This window comes from Colias philodice, chromosome 2 (genome assembly GCF_061535455.1).
Source record: "Colias philodice isolate Cphi_HAF_F1 chromosome 2, ilColPhil1 Martin Lab GWU primary, whole genome shotgun sequence".
Classification (NCBI taxonomy): Eukaryota; Metazoa; Arthropoda; class Insecta; order Lepidoptera; family Pieridae; genus Colias; species Colias philodice.
In genome coordinates, this window is record NC_143087.1 from 5,187,895 (window position 1) to 5,204,334 (window position 16,440).

At 32.9% G+C, this 16,440-nt stretch overlaps 1 protein-coding gene across 2 annotated transcripts; it reads left to right on the forward strand.

The window, feature by feature from the left end:
• Positions 1-349: 349 nt before the first annotated feature.
• LOC149490403 (activating signal cointegrator 1 complex subunit 1) lies at positions 350-11,622 on the forward strand. Of its 2 annotated transcripts, none has more exons than XM_089703878.1 (9): positions 350-588; positions 857-956; positions 1,125-1,257; positions 1,333-1,461; positions 1,840-2,000; positions 2,168-2,340; positions 5,193-5,250; positions 10,569-10,657; positions 11,374-11,622. In XM_089703878.1, the coding sequence occupies exons 1-9, from the start codon at positions 477-479 to the stop codon at positions 11,493-11,495; spliced, it is 1,077 nt and encodes a 358-aa protein (XP_089560004.1). In that variant the 5' UTR covers positions 350-476; the 3' UTR covers positions 11,496-11,622. The 2 variants fall into 2 exon arrangements, with proteins under 2 accessions (XP_089560004.1, XP_089560013.1); XM_089703887.1 differs by having other exon boundaries at positions 376-588; positions 778-956.
• The last annotated feature ends 4,818 nt before the right edge of the window (positions 11,623-16,440 follow it).

A 16,440-nucleotide genomic window follows, 5' to 3' on the forward strand; every position in this document is an offset into this window, starting at 1 on the left:
TGATTCTATCAAGATTCTATATTATGGCTGACTTGCTTTTAGTTCCCACCACAGAGTTTCCACTTCCTACCTCATAAAGTTCCTACCACAGAACAGCTGTTGTTCCTACCCACTTCCTACCCATTTCCTATCTTCGGTGGGGGACTTCTTATGTGGCTCTTCTTATTTTTCTTCTTCTTTCAATTCAATTCAATTTTATTTTATGAATGGCAGGGCTGCGTTGCCACAATTTTGCCAGTGTCTAGTTGTGGATAGTTTTACATCTCATTTGCATCTCATAGATTTCTTCTTCTTTTTTACCTCTCTTGTTTTCAAACATTTGACAATTGATTATTGACACAAAGTTGACAGTTGACACTTGACAGTTGAAACATTTCATTTACCCACATTTTTTGATGTTTTGATATTGCAAAAATCGTATTACCGCAAAAATTATTTTAGCTCGTACTTAGTAAACAAATAAAAAAACATCCAATATGAATGATACTCTTAGGCCAGAGTTAGTATGGATTGAAGGCAGATGTTATAGAGTAAATGATGCTACTTCCGAAATTTCAACTCATGTTGAACACGATCTATATGAAAATGGTGAGGAATGTTAAGCCTTTATTTACAAAAAGCAGTCTAATTTAAATTTATTTAATTAACAATTTTAGCATCGATTTGAATATGTTTTCAATCATTCTCTTGTTTGATTACCTATATTATAATATATTAAATGCATTTTTACACAAAGAATTAAACTAAGTAAACTTAATAACTTGGGGATTGTTACAGAAGTGCACTTACACCATTTACTTTAAATTTAAATCAATCAAATATAAATGAATCAAATCATTATGACAAATATTTGCAGAAATTCCATTCCAAGATATGCAAGAAGATGATGATGATAATGAGTTTGCTGTTGAAATGATGGATTCAGGCAGATATTGTACAAGTCTCCATGTTTCCAAGTAAGATTTTTTATCATTAGCCATCTCCTGCAGTTGTATAGAGAAATAACAAAACAACTATGTATGCCATGTCTAGTGAGTTTTGCCTGTAAACTAGCTTAAGATGGAGATCACAATGTACCGAAAAAACAGTTCAATTGTATATATTTTTTTAAATTTAATTTTCAGACATTATCTCGGAAATATAATTGGAAAGAAAGGCGCGATGAGAATGCGAATACAAAGAGACACCAACACAGACGTTAAAATCCCCAGGATTGGAGAAAACAAGGATATACTCATATACGGTCCAAGCATTGCAGTTAGTTCTTTTACAGCTGGATATTTATATTAATTCTTATATAAACTTAAATTTGAATAATGATGTTGTTTTCAGAATGTAAAAGCAGCTTGTCGAAGAATAAATGTCATTGTAATGTCTGCTAGGCGGAAACAGAGAGCGACCCATTTTATTTCAATTCCACTGAACCAACCTAACATACAGAAAACATTTGAAACATTCAAGGTAAATAATAGGAATCTCCTGCTTGAAGCTTGATGAAGGGATATTTGCTTATGCATGTATAGAGAAATATGTTCCACTTATGCTGCCCAATCATCTTATGAGGGTAGAACTAGCAAACCACCTTATTCTAAAAAAAAAGTATCTTACTTGTTATAAATAAAAAATGTTTGTATTTGATAAAATATGATAAATACATACAATTACAATTATTACAATTTTTTATATGATGAAATTGTATTTATAAAGGCAGTATCTCAGACATTCAGAAAAATGTACCTTAATATTATTGAAAGAATATTTAATATTCATCAACTAGTTTTCACATAAAAATCCCAAAAGAAGCGTAACCTCTTAGATTAATCTAGAAGCAATTTGTAGGAATCTGTTTTACGAGAATGTCAGAGCAGGGCTTTGGAGGAATCTTTATTTATACCAGCGACCAAGCTCCATCTGACTGTTGGAGTGATGTGTCTCATGGATAACGAGGAGAGGTTACTGGTGTCAAAACTGCTCACTGAAGCTAAGGAGCGGATAATCATGTAACTATGTATTCATTTTGTAGCATGCGGTCTATTTGAGGAATTAGTACATTAGGATATCGTTTTTTTTTGTACAATGGTATGAAAAAAATTGCATATTTCCTCTTGTTAAATTTTTTAAATACTTCTTAAAACAATAAAATTAATGAAATATATTAAAATTACAGGCCTATTATACAAGATCATCTACCATTAAGATTAAGAATAAAAGGTTTATCCTATATGAATGATGACCCAAAAGAGATAAATGTTTTATATAGTTGTGTTGAAGAAGAAAACGCTCCAGCTGGATTGTTGCAAGAAATGGTGGATGCGATAGTAGATTTCTTTTATAAAAAAGGTAATCTTTTTAAATATTTCTTCACAGAATATAAATGGAAGCTCTGACATCATGACATCAGGGTCTTTTCCGTATTTTAGAGTTTATTTCTACAATATGGTAAGTAAAAAAAATATTATCTACCATACATAACTAATTGATATTGATAATCTATATAATTAAAAAGATTCGTCAAATGTGTTGGCAAGCGCAAAACTCGAGAACGGCTGAACCGATTTCGTTATAATATTACTTGAACTAAGAGGATGGTTTTTATGGAGAAAAACGTCAACATGTACCACGGGCGAAGTCGGGGCGCACCGCTAGTTATTAATAAATTTTTAAATATTAAGAATTATGAACCTAGTTCGCTTTTAAAACATTCAATTTAATTCTAATACATTTTGTTATAAACGGGCTGGCATGAAAAGAAGTTGAGTTAATAAATTAGTTTCGCTCATTAACGCTTGGCTTCGTTGTGGATGATAGTTAAAAGTAATTGTAGTCATAAAATTATCATTCATTGCATAAAGTTTCGTACTTATCCAAAATTATAAGCCAATTATGTAGTAATTATTTACTAGGTATTTTAAAAGATATGTATTCACTTATCCATACTAATATTATAAATGCGAAAGTAACTCTGTCTGTCTGTCTGTTACTCAATCACGCCTAAACTACTGAACCAATTTGCATGAAATTTGGTATATTTTAATACCCGAGAAAGGACATAGGTTACCTTTTATTCCGAAATATGTACCACGGGCGAAGCCGGAGCGGACCTCTAGTTTTCTCATAAAATCAAAACTAAAATTTGTATTAAGAGCGCATATTCTATTTAACGCAAGTCAAAAACTCCGCGATCTATTACGATAGATCGCGGCTTGCGCTATCCTTTTACTATGAACAGCATAGGTCCACAGGAGAGCGCCGAGCAACATGTCCTCTCTCTGGAAAGGCTCGCTGCCGACTGATTTTAATCGGGTCGCGCGCAGTGTTTTATAGTACTTTAAAAAAAATTGTAGAAAAATAATAGAGGTACCTTAGTTGATTTTTTAAATTTTATCTTATAAGTAAGACATTCTTTTATTGCAATATGTATAAATTATATTCAATAAAGTCAAATATCTTGGTGAAAATAATCATTTTGTCGACTATAATTTCTAAAAAAATTCACATTGTTCGGATTTTAATTTCGTAAGTAAGGAGTCCAAAATAAAAAAATCTTTTAACTAACTATTTTAATAAGGATTTTTGCAGTTAGTTAAAAATAATTGTGTGTTAGATCTGTCAGCAATTTCAGATATTTTTAGCTTCGAAATTGACACTAAAAGTGAAATCAAGTAATCATCGGCTCAGTTATCTTGATGGTATTCAGAAATACTGTATTAATTGAAAAAAACTCTTAACTAACTACATAGACAATAAAATTTCCTAAAATTATTAGTAATTCATATGTTTGTAAGATAAGTGGTTGATGGACAATCTGGTTTGAAAAATCACATATTTGAGCCAAACAGCGCACGGACCGCGTACACGGCCTTAACTCATCATTTATCTTCATGGCTCAAATTCACGCCTAACATAAAAGATGTGAGTAGATAGGTTCCCGACACAACATTCTATCTAGAAAAACTAACACATTATTAGACGTCAAAGTAAATATCGTGAGCGAAATAGAGAAAACTGGTGAAAATTGTGGCTAATTACGCTGTTCCACCTCCGGAGCGCTAATAAGCTCTCTACACTTTTTTACTTTACCATTGCCGTGCTAAATATAGGTGATATTTTATTTGAGGAAAGGATCTACCTAGGGAGCCAGGCGCAAATTTGGTTAATTATTTCCTCTCAAGAGAAAATTCGTCAGACGCATCAGAGTATAGTATTATAAAGCCTCGTGAACGTCAGCTGGCGCTCGGTTGGGGCGAAAACAAAATTTCAGCTCAATCGGTTACCAGGAAGTGAATCAACTTTACTTGCTTCATTTCAATTAAGTCATCGAGATTAGACAAAAATGCTCATTAAATAAAAACTACTGGGCCTATCCGAATAAAATTTTTATGGGACCAATTCGACACGCATCAAACAAAAAAAAGAATCACGTAAATCGTTTCAGAAACCTCGGAGTAATCGGTGAACATACATAAAAAAAAACATACCGTCCGAATTGATAACCTCCTCCTTTTTTTTGAAGTCGGTTAAAAAATCAGCTAGCAATAAGTTGAGGAAAACCTAGTCAGCTGATGCATATAAATTGGCAATAGATGCTTCTGTCTAACTCCTATTAAATAACTTTCAAAGTATCAGCTGACGGTTTTTCCACCAAGATACAGCCAGCTGACTTATATATTTATCCACAGTTACATATAAGCTATCATCAGGTAAATTTTTGTTTGAGAGGAAATCACGGAAAATAATTGTTTTTTTTTCATGTTCGAGACACCAGCTGACGTATTATACACCACGTTGTAACCAGCTGATTTTTTTTTTCGTTGAGATATTGGGTTAGCTACAATTTGACAAATTTTTAGCTGAGAGGAAATGAATGAATATATTTTTTTTTCCTACGTGCGTGGGAGGCTACAGCCGCTCATCCCCCCAACCGAGCTCCAGCTGACGTTCACGAGGCTTCATAATACTATATGTACTTTGATGCATTTTACTAATTACCGCTTGAGAGGAACTTGGTCATAAAATCTGCTGCTGGCTCCCGGACCATATAGACGCGCAAAAATAGGTGATTAATGAATTTAATCTTGAAATGATGTTAAGTCTATATTTTCATTTTTCAAAACTATGTTTGGCGTAGAAAAAAAAATGTTTAACATACCTACTTCATCTGTGGTGTGATATTAATTAATAATTATTTTTAGAGTTTATGGAAAAGGAGTTTGATCGCGATAACGTTAAAATGCACGTCACACTCCTCAATCTATACATATAATAAAATCGTAGGAAAGTCAAAACTGTACATTGAATATTTTTTTAAAAGAATACATAATCCATGATCTATAATCGATATAGAAGCCAAAAATATAGTTTTTAGAATTTTTGTCTGTTTGTCTGTTTGTCTGTTTGTCTGTTTGTCTGTTTGTCTGTATGTTTGTCCGAGCTAATCTCGAAAAGTACTGCATAGATTGACTTCAAATTTTGCATGAATATTACTAACAGGTCGTGTGAGGTTTTTTTAAACATATTATCATGCTATCACCTCCGGGGGAGGAGCTGTGAACCTTTACTTTTCTTACGTATTCCGTGTACTACGACAGCGTACAATCTAAAGACTCATGTTTAAATGTTGTTTTTGAGTAAGCCATGCTATTATCTAGCTTTACAATATAAAAACTACGTCATTTACGTAATTTGGGCAGAGAAACTGTTTAATGAATCTTAGTACTATAAAGAAAAATTTGATTCAGCGCCATCTATGAGATTTCGTAAAAATCAAATCAATTTACATGTTAACACTACTGAACACAATGTTAAAAATTAATAATTTAAATATAATTATGTTATTTATTTATTTAACTCTTTAACCCATTAAGGTGCGCTTATATAATTCGTGTGAATATACTACATTTTTAAAAGTGAGGGTAGATGTATATTATTTAAAGTCAAACTAGACACCATTACAGTTAATCTAATATTGATTGTGTTCATTGGTTACATTTTTAAAAATCTTCGTGTTTTAATAATTCGATCACGAGGCGGGACTCTAATACAATAATAAATAAAACCGGCCAAGTGCGAGTCGGGCTCGCGCACAAAGGGTTCCGTAGCAGCAAATATAATAAATTACAGTTAAATCAACCTATCTCAAAAACTATAAGAGATACTTTGATCAAACCAAAAATCGTTGAAAGAGTTAATTAGCATGCATCACCTCTATTTTTTTTAGAATTTTATACCCCGTAGTTATAAAAATAGAGGGGGGGGGACATACTTTTTACGACTTTGAGAGCTGATATCTCAAAAACCGTTCACTTTAAGAAAAATGTTTTTTAGAAAACTTTATATCATTTTAAAAGACCTTTCCATTGATACCCCACACGGGTATGTACATCGAAAAAAAAAATTTCATCCCTCAGTTACATGTATGGGGGGCCCCACCCCCAATTCTTTTTTTTACTATTTAGTGTCATATTTTTGTAGCGGTTCATACAACACATATTCCCATCAAATTTCATCACTGTAGTACTTATAGTTTCCGAGTAAATCGGCTGTGACAGACGGACAGACGGACATGACGAAACTATAAGGGTTCCGTTTTTGCCATTTTGGCTACGGAACCCTAAAAAGGTTAGTTCGTTGATAATTATTATTACTTCATCATTTACATGTTGTTAGTAAAAATATACTTTGACTGTTAATACTTTTGTTCAGTATTTATCTGTATGATTATTGCTTGGTAATTAATATATTTTCATGTCGTATACCTAATGTATAAACATAAGTGTGATGTGAAACTAGCTGGATTTATTTTTACACACTCACAGTCTTATATTTTGTGTTAATGTTAAAATAGTATTAATAGTGTAAATCATAATATTTTTTCAAAGTTAAAAATATTTTCTTTTTTCTGATGGTGTCGCCATCGAATTAAACCGCGCTGTCGTTTCGTTCACAAAAAGTCATGTTATTAGGACCGAATATGTAGCCGCCTCAACTTACGGAAACGAGAGTAACCTGCGTTGTCTGTTAGTTATTGTATAGTCGAATTTAACGTTACATGGGAATTGGAATCTAAATATATGTATACCTACTTATATTAAATCTGTAGAGGTCAATTCTGCACATGAAATATATTTCCTAAAGTCTGTCTGTCTGTATAACCGTTATAGAAACAAAAACTACTCGACGGATTTAAACGAAACTTGGTACAATTATTTTTCATATTCGTGAGCAGAGCAGCAACTCCATTTTTAAGCTTTCGTCGCGTGTGCGTTCTTAATGCGTGTATCTTAATGGTTAAAGCTACACAGAAATCAAGTATGAAAGAAATGTTCTCCATATTATATAAAAAATATCTCCCGACATCATAAATGTCTATCTTTTATGGTTGAGCTTAGGAGTTCAAAGCTTTCTGATTATATTAGTCTACTAGCTGTCCCCGCGACTTCGTTCGCGTGGAATAGTGACTATGGGACCTATGACCATGGGCTCAGGGTGGGGCAACAATAAAAAATCATTTTTATTTTCATGCTCCCACTCCCGCGCCCACTCGCACTCCCACGCCATATGCCATGTTCAGTCCCAATCCCACGCCCACGCCCACTCCCCTTCACAATTAGTACCTACCAGATCAAAGCCAGGGTAAGCGCCCCACCCAGCCCCACCGTGGCTACGCCCATGCTGAATTACTACTTAACATACAATTATTGAGTAAATACGTACAACCATACTGTACTGTTGTACTACCATAAATAATTAAAAGAATTGTTATTAAAATTTCTTACTAAACTGAGCTAAAAAACTTACGTACCAAATTATTAAAGAAAATCAAGAAATGAAATGCCTAACCTATACCAAATAGTTACTTACTACATATTGTAATTAAAAATTATGATTAGTATATAATATCGAAAATCAAAAAAGAAATGCCTAACTAATTCTACGTAAAATTTCTTTTAAATTATGTCATATTATTTTTTAGGAACCAGGGGGGGGGGGGAGAGGAGCAAATTCTATTTCCTTCCTTTCTTAAACGGATGTTTTTAATAATCTATGGTGTAGCCAGTAGCCACTGATCAGCTTAATCGATACTCAGTTTTTATCAAATCCAGAAACAAATCCAAATTAGATCTTTCCTGTCTCACGCACGTAACTAAAGGCTGAAGAGAACCGTTTAGACGAAGAAAAGTTTATAGAAAAAGGAATAAATAATTTCATAAACATCCCGACGATCTTTAAAAATAAATTATAACTTTCATTTTTTTCATTCCCACTTTTACCCCTATGTAGGGGTATAATAAGTGGATGAACCAATTTTGATACACTTTATCTAAGAACCAGCGTCGGAAAATATTCTGCCTAACAAAAAAAACCGCATCTAATTCGGTTTACCTGTTAGCCAGCTACGGTGCCATAGACAGACACACACACACACACACACAGAAATACATAGCGGTCAAACACATAACACCAGTCTTTTTGCGTCGGGGGTTAAAAATATAATACGACATAATTTAAAGGACATTTTATGTGGAAAATTTACCTATACACCAGGGTAGATAATTTTTGAAACAAAAAAAAATCGCAGTAGGATGAAACCCATTAGAAAAGGATATGATAAAAATGTAAGGAAAAATAAATTACGGTCAATCGGAGTTCGGGAAGTGGGAGGGGGGAGCTTTTAAGAGAAAAAAATGGTTTCTCTCGATTTCTCGATAATAATAACACCTGCTAATTTTTTTCTACATATTTTAATTGTACAGACATCACTTTTCCACAATTTTATTATATGTATGATTGAGATTATAACACTCTTAGTCCGTTTTAACTTAATTTTTATTCACCCGCATCAGTGCCACCTAAAAAATCTTTAAATATCGAAATTCGAGCAAAGTTAAGAAAATGAGAAATAAGAGTTCTCAAGGATCGTTAGAGATAAGAGGCTTACTATTGACCGAAAACAACATGAATTGTGTTATGCCGAACCTGAAACCGCTTCACAACGAGAATTGCGGCTCACAGCTGACCGCGAACGGCATGTACTATCCTGTGAGACCGAAACCTTCACTGAGAGGGTATATATAACGTCTCACAGCTGATCGCAAATGGCATATTGTACTATCCCGTGAGACCGAAACCCTCACTGAGAGGGAATTACGTCTCACAGCTGATCACGATCGTCATATTTTATCTCGAGAATTCTGAAACTTTTACTCAATATGAAGACCGTTTGACAAATAATAGGGTGCACCATAATATTATTCGATCTCTCGAAGATGAACATGAGCATAAGCAATGACTAGAGTAGGGACGCGAATATTACCATTATTTGAGACAAGAACGATTAATAAATTTGTTTAATGAAAGATTAAGAATTGAAACTATTGGTCTCTTTAAACGGACGAATAGCGAGAGGCCCGTCTTACTGCAGACAGATTTCGACATAGTCTTAATGACTTAGAGGTAAACATAGAAGATCAATCTACAAATTCGGTGGTGTGGTCCGACAAAATAATATAAAAGTGGGTTTGCTTATAACCTCACAATTGATTACAGATCATCTTCTGTATAGGCGATATTAACGTAGTATGTTCTTTTTGTAATGCTTTAAAGTGGAGTAAGGAGTCGGCTTTCGTTTTAAGATACGCCGGAACCTTTGAAATCACTACTTTTAAGTTTTAGAGGAACATGTGCAATCTAAACAGTTCTTAGACAATATTAGCTCTTATAGTATTGCGTTTTAAATGATCCTTTGGTGCTCAACAATTATCAGATGCTCCTTTCATTCTTACTTTTAAGATACAAGGTCAAGTTTATCATTTGATAGGATCCCTTTTGCCTGAAGGCCAACCTAAGTTTCTTTAAATATATTTTGTATTCGACTACGACGAATAATCGAATACAAGAAATCAATATTTCTCGAATTTAAAACTGAACTCATTTCACAATTTTAGAACATGTTAATTCATCAGGTTAATCCGTATATATGCGTTTTAAATCGACGATATTAATATAAAATTGGTATAAATGCCGATAGACGGAAGTCTATCAGCACTCAGGAATTCCCTGAGCGTGTTATAACGCCCAGGCCACAGTATTACAATTTTTCCTACAGTAGGGCGACGAATGTATTTTCGCATAGCAACGGAGGGGAACTCGTGGGGGGTAAAGAGACGCGGGCCACGTACCACAAACATGTTTAGTTTGTGGTACCGAGCGCGAAAGAAAGTCATCGTGTTTTTAGTAAAGTTACTATGTAAACTAACGTAATTTATTACTTAGGTACATATTCTATAATGGTGCTCTCAAACTGTTAATCTACATTTAATTTAGATTATTATTTTAATTACTAAGAAATGTAGAATTTAAATCACATTCATTCATGTTTTCCTCAGATATTCGATGTCTATGATTTTCGATGATTTTAAGATTTTCTTATCAGAGTATTCAATTTTAATGTAGTTAAATTTTATAAGAGACAATTAAGAACATTCAAAAATAAAGTGTCACGTATTTTTTTTAAACGACGAATGACGAAAAACGACCGAATCGCGGACGAAGTCGCGGGCAACAGCTAGTACAAAATATAGGGGAAGGAGTGAAGACGAAGATGACAGTATGCCTCGGAACAAGGGAACCAGGCAGACTTTCGATGGGTCAGATATCACTACATAGTATAAAACAAAGTCGCTTTCCCTGTCCCTATGTCCCTATGTCCCTTTGTACGCTTAAATCTTTGAAACTACGCAACGGATTTTGATGCGGTTTTTTTTAATAGATAGAGTGATTCAAGAGGAAGGTTTATAAGTATAATAACATCCATTAAATAGTGGAGAAGTACTGTTATTTTTGAGGTTTCTAATGTGATGTCGTAAAAAATTACATTTTTTCCGCTTACATTGCAAACGCAGGCTGAACCCTACAAGTTTTATCAAAATAATGTACTAAGTATTATACACATTGAAAAGGTCTACAGAAAAGTCCGCGATGGTATATGTCTATCTCTTATGGATAACCCACAATAACTTTTTTTTGTCATTTACTTTTTACGACAAATAATGGCTAATTTTCGATGCGATTTTAACCAATACAGCATTAATCCTTAACCAATTAAATACCTTGAATACATTGTTCATTTAATATAGATCTATATGGCCCTTTACACCGTATGATTTAAGTGAATATTTTCGAAGATATTACAGATTTAAAAATTGCGGGACGTAGCGTTTGCGGCGGTACCGGCCGGCCGCCCGGCTATGTATTTTATACCCGTGCGAAGCCGGAGCGGGCCGCTATGTTTTTATATACAACGTTCACAATTTTTCTGTAGTGTATTTAGTATCAGCATTGCACCCGTGCGAAGCCGGGGCGGGTCGCTAGTACTGAATAAGTTCAAAGATTACGATTTTGGCGTGGTTCAACTTACAGACATTCATTTATCTCAACGTCAAACAATTGGCCCTGATGGGTATTACCAACCAACATGTGTAATAAATATATCTTAAGTTATATTTTGTCAATGTTCTGTTCCAGAAGCTTTCACAAACCTGTTCGTTTGTTTCGTTTTTAAACTATATTTGTGAAATATTTCGTACGATTAAGCAAAGAAAAATAAATATTTTAGTATGAAAAGGTGTGTTTTATTTTATTAAGGGAGGGATATGAAAGAAAAACCACTGGGTTCCATCCCCGTTTTTGTGCGTTGCTATTTATAGCGGACAAAAAGCTTGTTAAAAAATAGAAATAGACCAGAAGATGTACAAAGTCACAAAATATTTATTGGTTTGTACCAGTATGGCGGTTCTTCAGGGGCCTAATTACGTAATAACATAATCTTAAATATAGTTTAAAAAACTAAAAAATACACTTTACTTATAGAATCAAATCAAGTAAATAATATATTTTTTAAATAATATTCATTTTTTTATAAACTAGGTAATTTTGTTATTCAAATTAATACGATAAACTCATAAAATTACTGTATGGTTACTGATCCTTGATAAATACACAAAGTTTGAATTAAAACTGTCCTATAAATTTATAAAGAATAGAAAAAATTTGATCACGAGGCGGGACTCGAACCCGCATCCTTTCGCGCCAACTAATTAAAACTGTCCGTTAAAAGTGGATCAAATTCGTGTCTCTAGGAGTTGGTTACATACAAACATACAGATGAAGCTAACATAAGAATGCTAAAAAAGGAAAATGTGAAAATTTTTAAACCTTCTAGGTATATCGTCCACGGTCTATCCTACTAATATTATAAAGGCGAAAGTTTGTATGGATGTTTGTTACTCTTTCACGTAAAAACTACTGAATGGATTTGAATGAAACTTTACCACAATATAGCTTATACATCAGAATAACACATAGGATAGGTTTTATCCCGGAAATCCCACGGGAACGGGAACTATGCGGGTTTTCCTTTGAAAACGCGGGCGAAGCCGCGGGCGGAAATCTAGTACTCTATGGTCTCCATTGACAACTTTCTCTAAACCTATTTTAGGGTTTTTGCTTCTAAGTAAATATAGCTTACTCAATCAATGTGTGTTATGTGAAGGTTATGTGTATTTATGGATATGAATTTAATGAATGAGAAATCCTTTATTGCACATTAAAATATTAATAATTTATAATTTGTTAAAGGTACTGTACAGTACCTTTAACAAAATTAGAGCTCAAATTATACACTAAAACCTTAATGACGAAAGTTGAATGAAAATCGGTGCAGTAACTTTTAAGTTTAACGCGAATAGATAGACAGAAAGACGTGACGGTGGCTTTTTAGTGTAGTAGTAGGATTACAAATTATGTTTTTAATTAATATTTTTATTATTATATAGTTACAAGTGTATGCTTTTAATCAGTGTAATAAACGTATTATATTGATTTAAACCGAACTACAAGAGGATAAACATAATAGACTGCTACTCATTGTTAGTACGTGACTATCCCAACACAAAAACCACATACTTGTATGAAATATACAAATTATTATCAGATAAGGTCGTGCAAAATACGCCTGCTATCTCAGAATTTAGATAGCAATGTAAAGGTTTGCTTATCTCGCTCTAAACGTCGCGCGTCGCCAGCGTCCCATCTTAACTGCGGCTTTATTCTGGGGTCTCGTTTTAGTTAACAGCCAAGTGACTTTTATTGGCAGTTTCTTAGTTTGAAACAAGACAATCATTGGTTTTCAATATAGTTTTAAAATGGTTTGGTACTTTAATTAAAAAAGCTTCAAAGTTTAATTAATTATAAATTAGTACCTGTGAACCATATTAAGTAATGTCCTTAAAATCCCATAGCATGAATAACATATTCAATGGATTCTCTTATCATTAATTGATATTTCTGTAATCTGTAGACAGGTAATTCAATTCACTAAATAAAAACTACCCAGTTAAATAAAAATCCAATTTAAAAAAAGGTTAATTCAAAATACTAATTCTATTCAGTTCATCATCAAGAAATAATCGAAATTATTGATAGGTCGATCAGACAAAAATCTGCTAAATATTTATATTGATAACAAAATAAACTTAGCATAGCTCAACTTATATATTTATAATGATTGTTATTTTCTGTATTAATCCATTTACATTTGAGGTAAGATAAAACTTATAAACAATAGTTGCTTCATTAAAATAACACGAATTCATTACAACACACATAAATTAACTTAACCAAACATCCAGAATTTACAGTCGTGTTATTTAAATAACGTAAGGTTAAGGTTGTAGCAACCCTAGAACTGTAACCATAGAAATCACAGCGCGGGCCTTGAAGCTTTTCGTCGTAGGCCGTAGCGTTGCCTACGAGCGATGAAGTCGTAGCGGGGTGCGTCAGTCACTCGCAGAGCTTACGCGGACGCGTTCCATGTTACAGTTGTGATTCATCACTCTGCCGCGTTTTCATTATTTTACATAGATATAATACTATAGTCTCCTTTCGTTTGCCGGTAAGACACTTTATGATGATTTTAATGTTTAAGTCGGTAGATAAAGCTAAGAACTGAAGCAATAATATTTGAGAAACATTTTTAAACCTTTTTGCACATAACTATTTGGTTGTTATGTGGCAATCTGCCCAATGTCCTTTAAATGTTCTCAATGTGTCGGAATGGTTATTCAATACCTATATTTTTATTATTATGTGTCATAAATTACTTAAATCTAAAAGCTCGTTATTCCAAGCGCAGGTACTAAAAAGTTCAACTTTTTAATGACTTCATTTCCGTTTTATGCCTACTAAAAACATTACAGTGTGTTGGGTAGACACTTATTGCAAAGAAGGGTCCTTAACGTGCTAGAGACGTTAAATGTAAAGTAGGGATCGAGCCCTTTTGAGATTTCAAATCTAATAACATCCTGCGCCATTATCATTCTCGTCAATTATTGCAATATAAAGTATAATTTATTGTTTGTTATACATTTTTAAAAAGTAACAAGTGCATTAACTATAATGAAAAATGAAAAATCTTCTTGATTAGAATTTAATAAGTTTTATAACTCTCACAATTTCATTGGATGCATTTATGCATGAAAAAAATAATTATTTGGTAATTAGATATTCAAGATCGACAAATAATGTAGGTAGTGCACAAGACTATAGTTTTTCAATATTGCACTCTAATTGTCTAAATATAAGGTTGAACGTTCCTTCCATAATGTAATGCGTACTCAACTATGTATATCAATGTAAAGTGCGTTTCGTCGCATGATGAATGGACTACGGTCGCCTCATCGATCGAACACCCAAAAGGAACAATTTAATGATTTGGGTTACTTAAAATTACTGTAATCCTAACTAGAAATTGAATATGAAAAAATATAAGTATCTTCAATTTTAAGTAAGTTTCGAGGCTATTGGACAGTTAAATGTGAATGTCTGTAGAAAAGCGAGTAGTTAATTTTTTATTTTTACTATGAATTAAGCTTTTTTGTCAGTTGGCCCAAAAATCAATTTTAAATAGTTTATTTGTGAATAATAAAGAAAATAATTAGAAGTCATCTAGAGTAACATATACCTAAGTAAATCATTTTTATAAATACATATTGCAATATTCAATTCAATGGTTATGTAAGATACTGATTTCTAAATACACAGAAAAATTTACCGGTATTGCTGGTTCGTTACAATACACAATGTATGGGAAAATCATAAATTATGTACTTCTGAAATATTAAGTATTAGTAATTCTAAAATATTAATTCTGTCATCTACCTATTACATAAATACACTTTAAAACTCAGCGTTATATTGCTTAGACTTTGGAGGATAGCTTTGTCGTGAACTAACAAGGGAATAGGTAACTCAATACTATTGGATTATCTTGTAGCAACCCCAAGAATATTCTATATTTAGTTACCGACGGCCTATGAGACTGTATGCAAGTATATACTTTTTTATTGATTTTTACAATTCATAAAAAACACCATGTTTCAATAAAGTGGAAATTCATTTCACTTGAAAGCGATAAAAGTTATACTATTATTAAGTTATAATAATTCAATTCGTTCATATTCATAGAGAAACAGCAAAAAATATATTTTTCATCGTTAATTGGAGGAAAAGAATAAACACGTCAATATATTGTTGAAATAATATGTGCTGCTGTCGCAAGACGAGCGACCCAATTGTAACAACTAACTATCTTTCTTATATCTAGTCGACACGGTCAAGTAGCAGTTTGTTGAGTATCGTATACAATTCTTTTAGCCTTGATCTAAAATGTTGCAAAATAATATTCATTTTTCCATCCAAACTTCTTCAAGCGCGTTCAGAGTAAAATCTCAAGGTCGCGTCATGGCAATACGGTCGCGTCATGGCAATACGGTCACGTCATGGAGTGTGGCGACGATTTTGGTTTCTTTGAATCTTGCCAAAGAAGTTTTTTACAAAAAAAAACAATCAATGTGAATATTGTGAACCACTGACCGCCCGCGGCGCGGCGACTTAGTACCTATAGTAGGTAATTAAAGCATATTTACAATTTATACATACTCAACTTTGAGAAAACTGAGAAATACCGGGAGACAAAAGTAGTTAACTCGTAACCGTGAATAAGAATTAATCAAAAAGGCCCTGGTAAGATACAGAATCCTAAGTAATCATCTTCTTGTAAAGAAAATGGATCAGTAAATCAAGTTTTACTATAACGGGTAACGGAAAGTTCTAATCTAGAAACTACCTATATATATAGGTAGATTCGATAGACTTTTTCTAACATAAATTTTTTTACGGTTAACGAAACTATCATTTTCAAATAGGTTTTTTAATGGCGTAGTTGAAACTTAATAGCGGTTTAGTCATTAGGTAAATTAATAGCTTTTGATTTTTATTAATGTATCAATTACTCGCAAAGATTTTAATATATATGTAGTTTCTAATTGTGATTTTTTTATTACTACTAGGTACTTAAGGCTTTGTCAGATAGGACGCGTATTT

What these genes read in the sequence shown, in the direction of transcription:
- LOC149490403 (XM_089703878.1), top strand. Translation starts at nt 477, where the DNA reads ATGAATGATACTCTTAGGCCAGAGTTAGTATGGATTGAAGGCAGATGT. An exon ending in ATGCACGTCACACTCCTCAA is followed by an intron (nt 5,251 to 10,568) that starts TCTATACATATA and finishes GGCAACAGCTAG; the next exon opens with TACAAAATATAGGGGAAGGA. An exon ending in TTTCGATGGGTCAGATATCA is followed by an intron (nt 10,658 to 11,373) that starts CTACATAGTATA and finishes GGTCGCTAGTAC; the next exon opens with TGAATAAGTTCAAAGATTAC.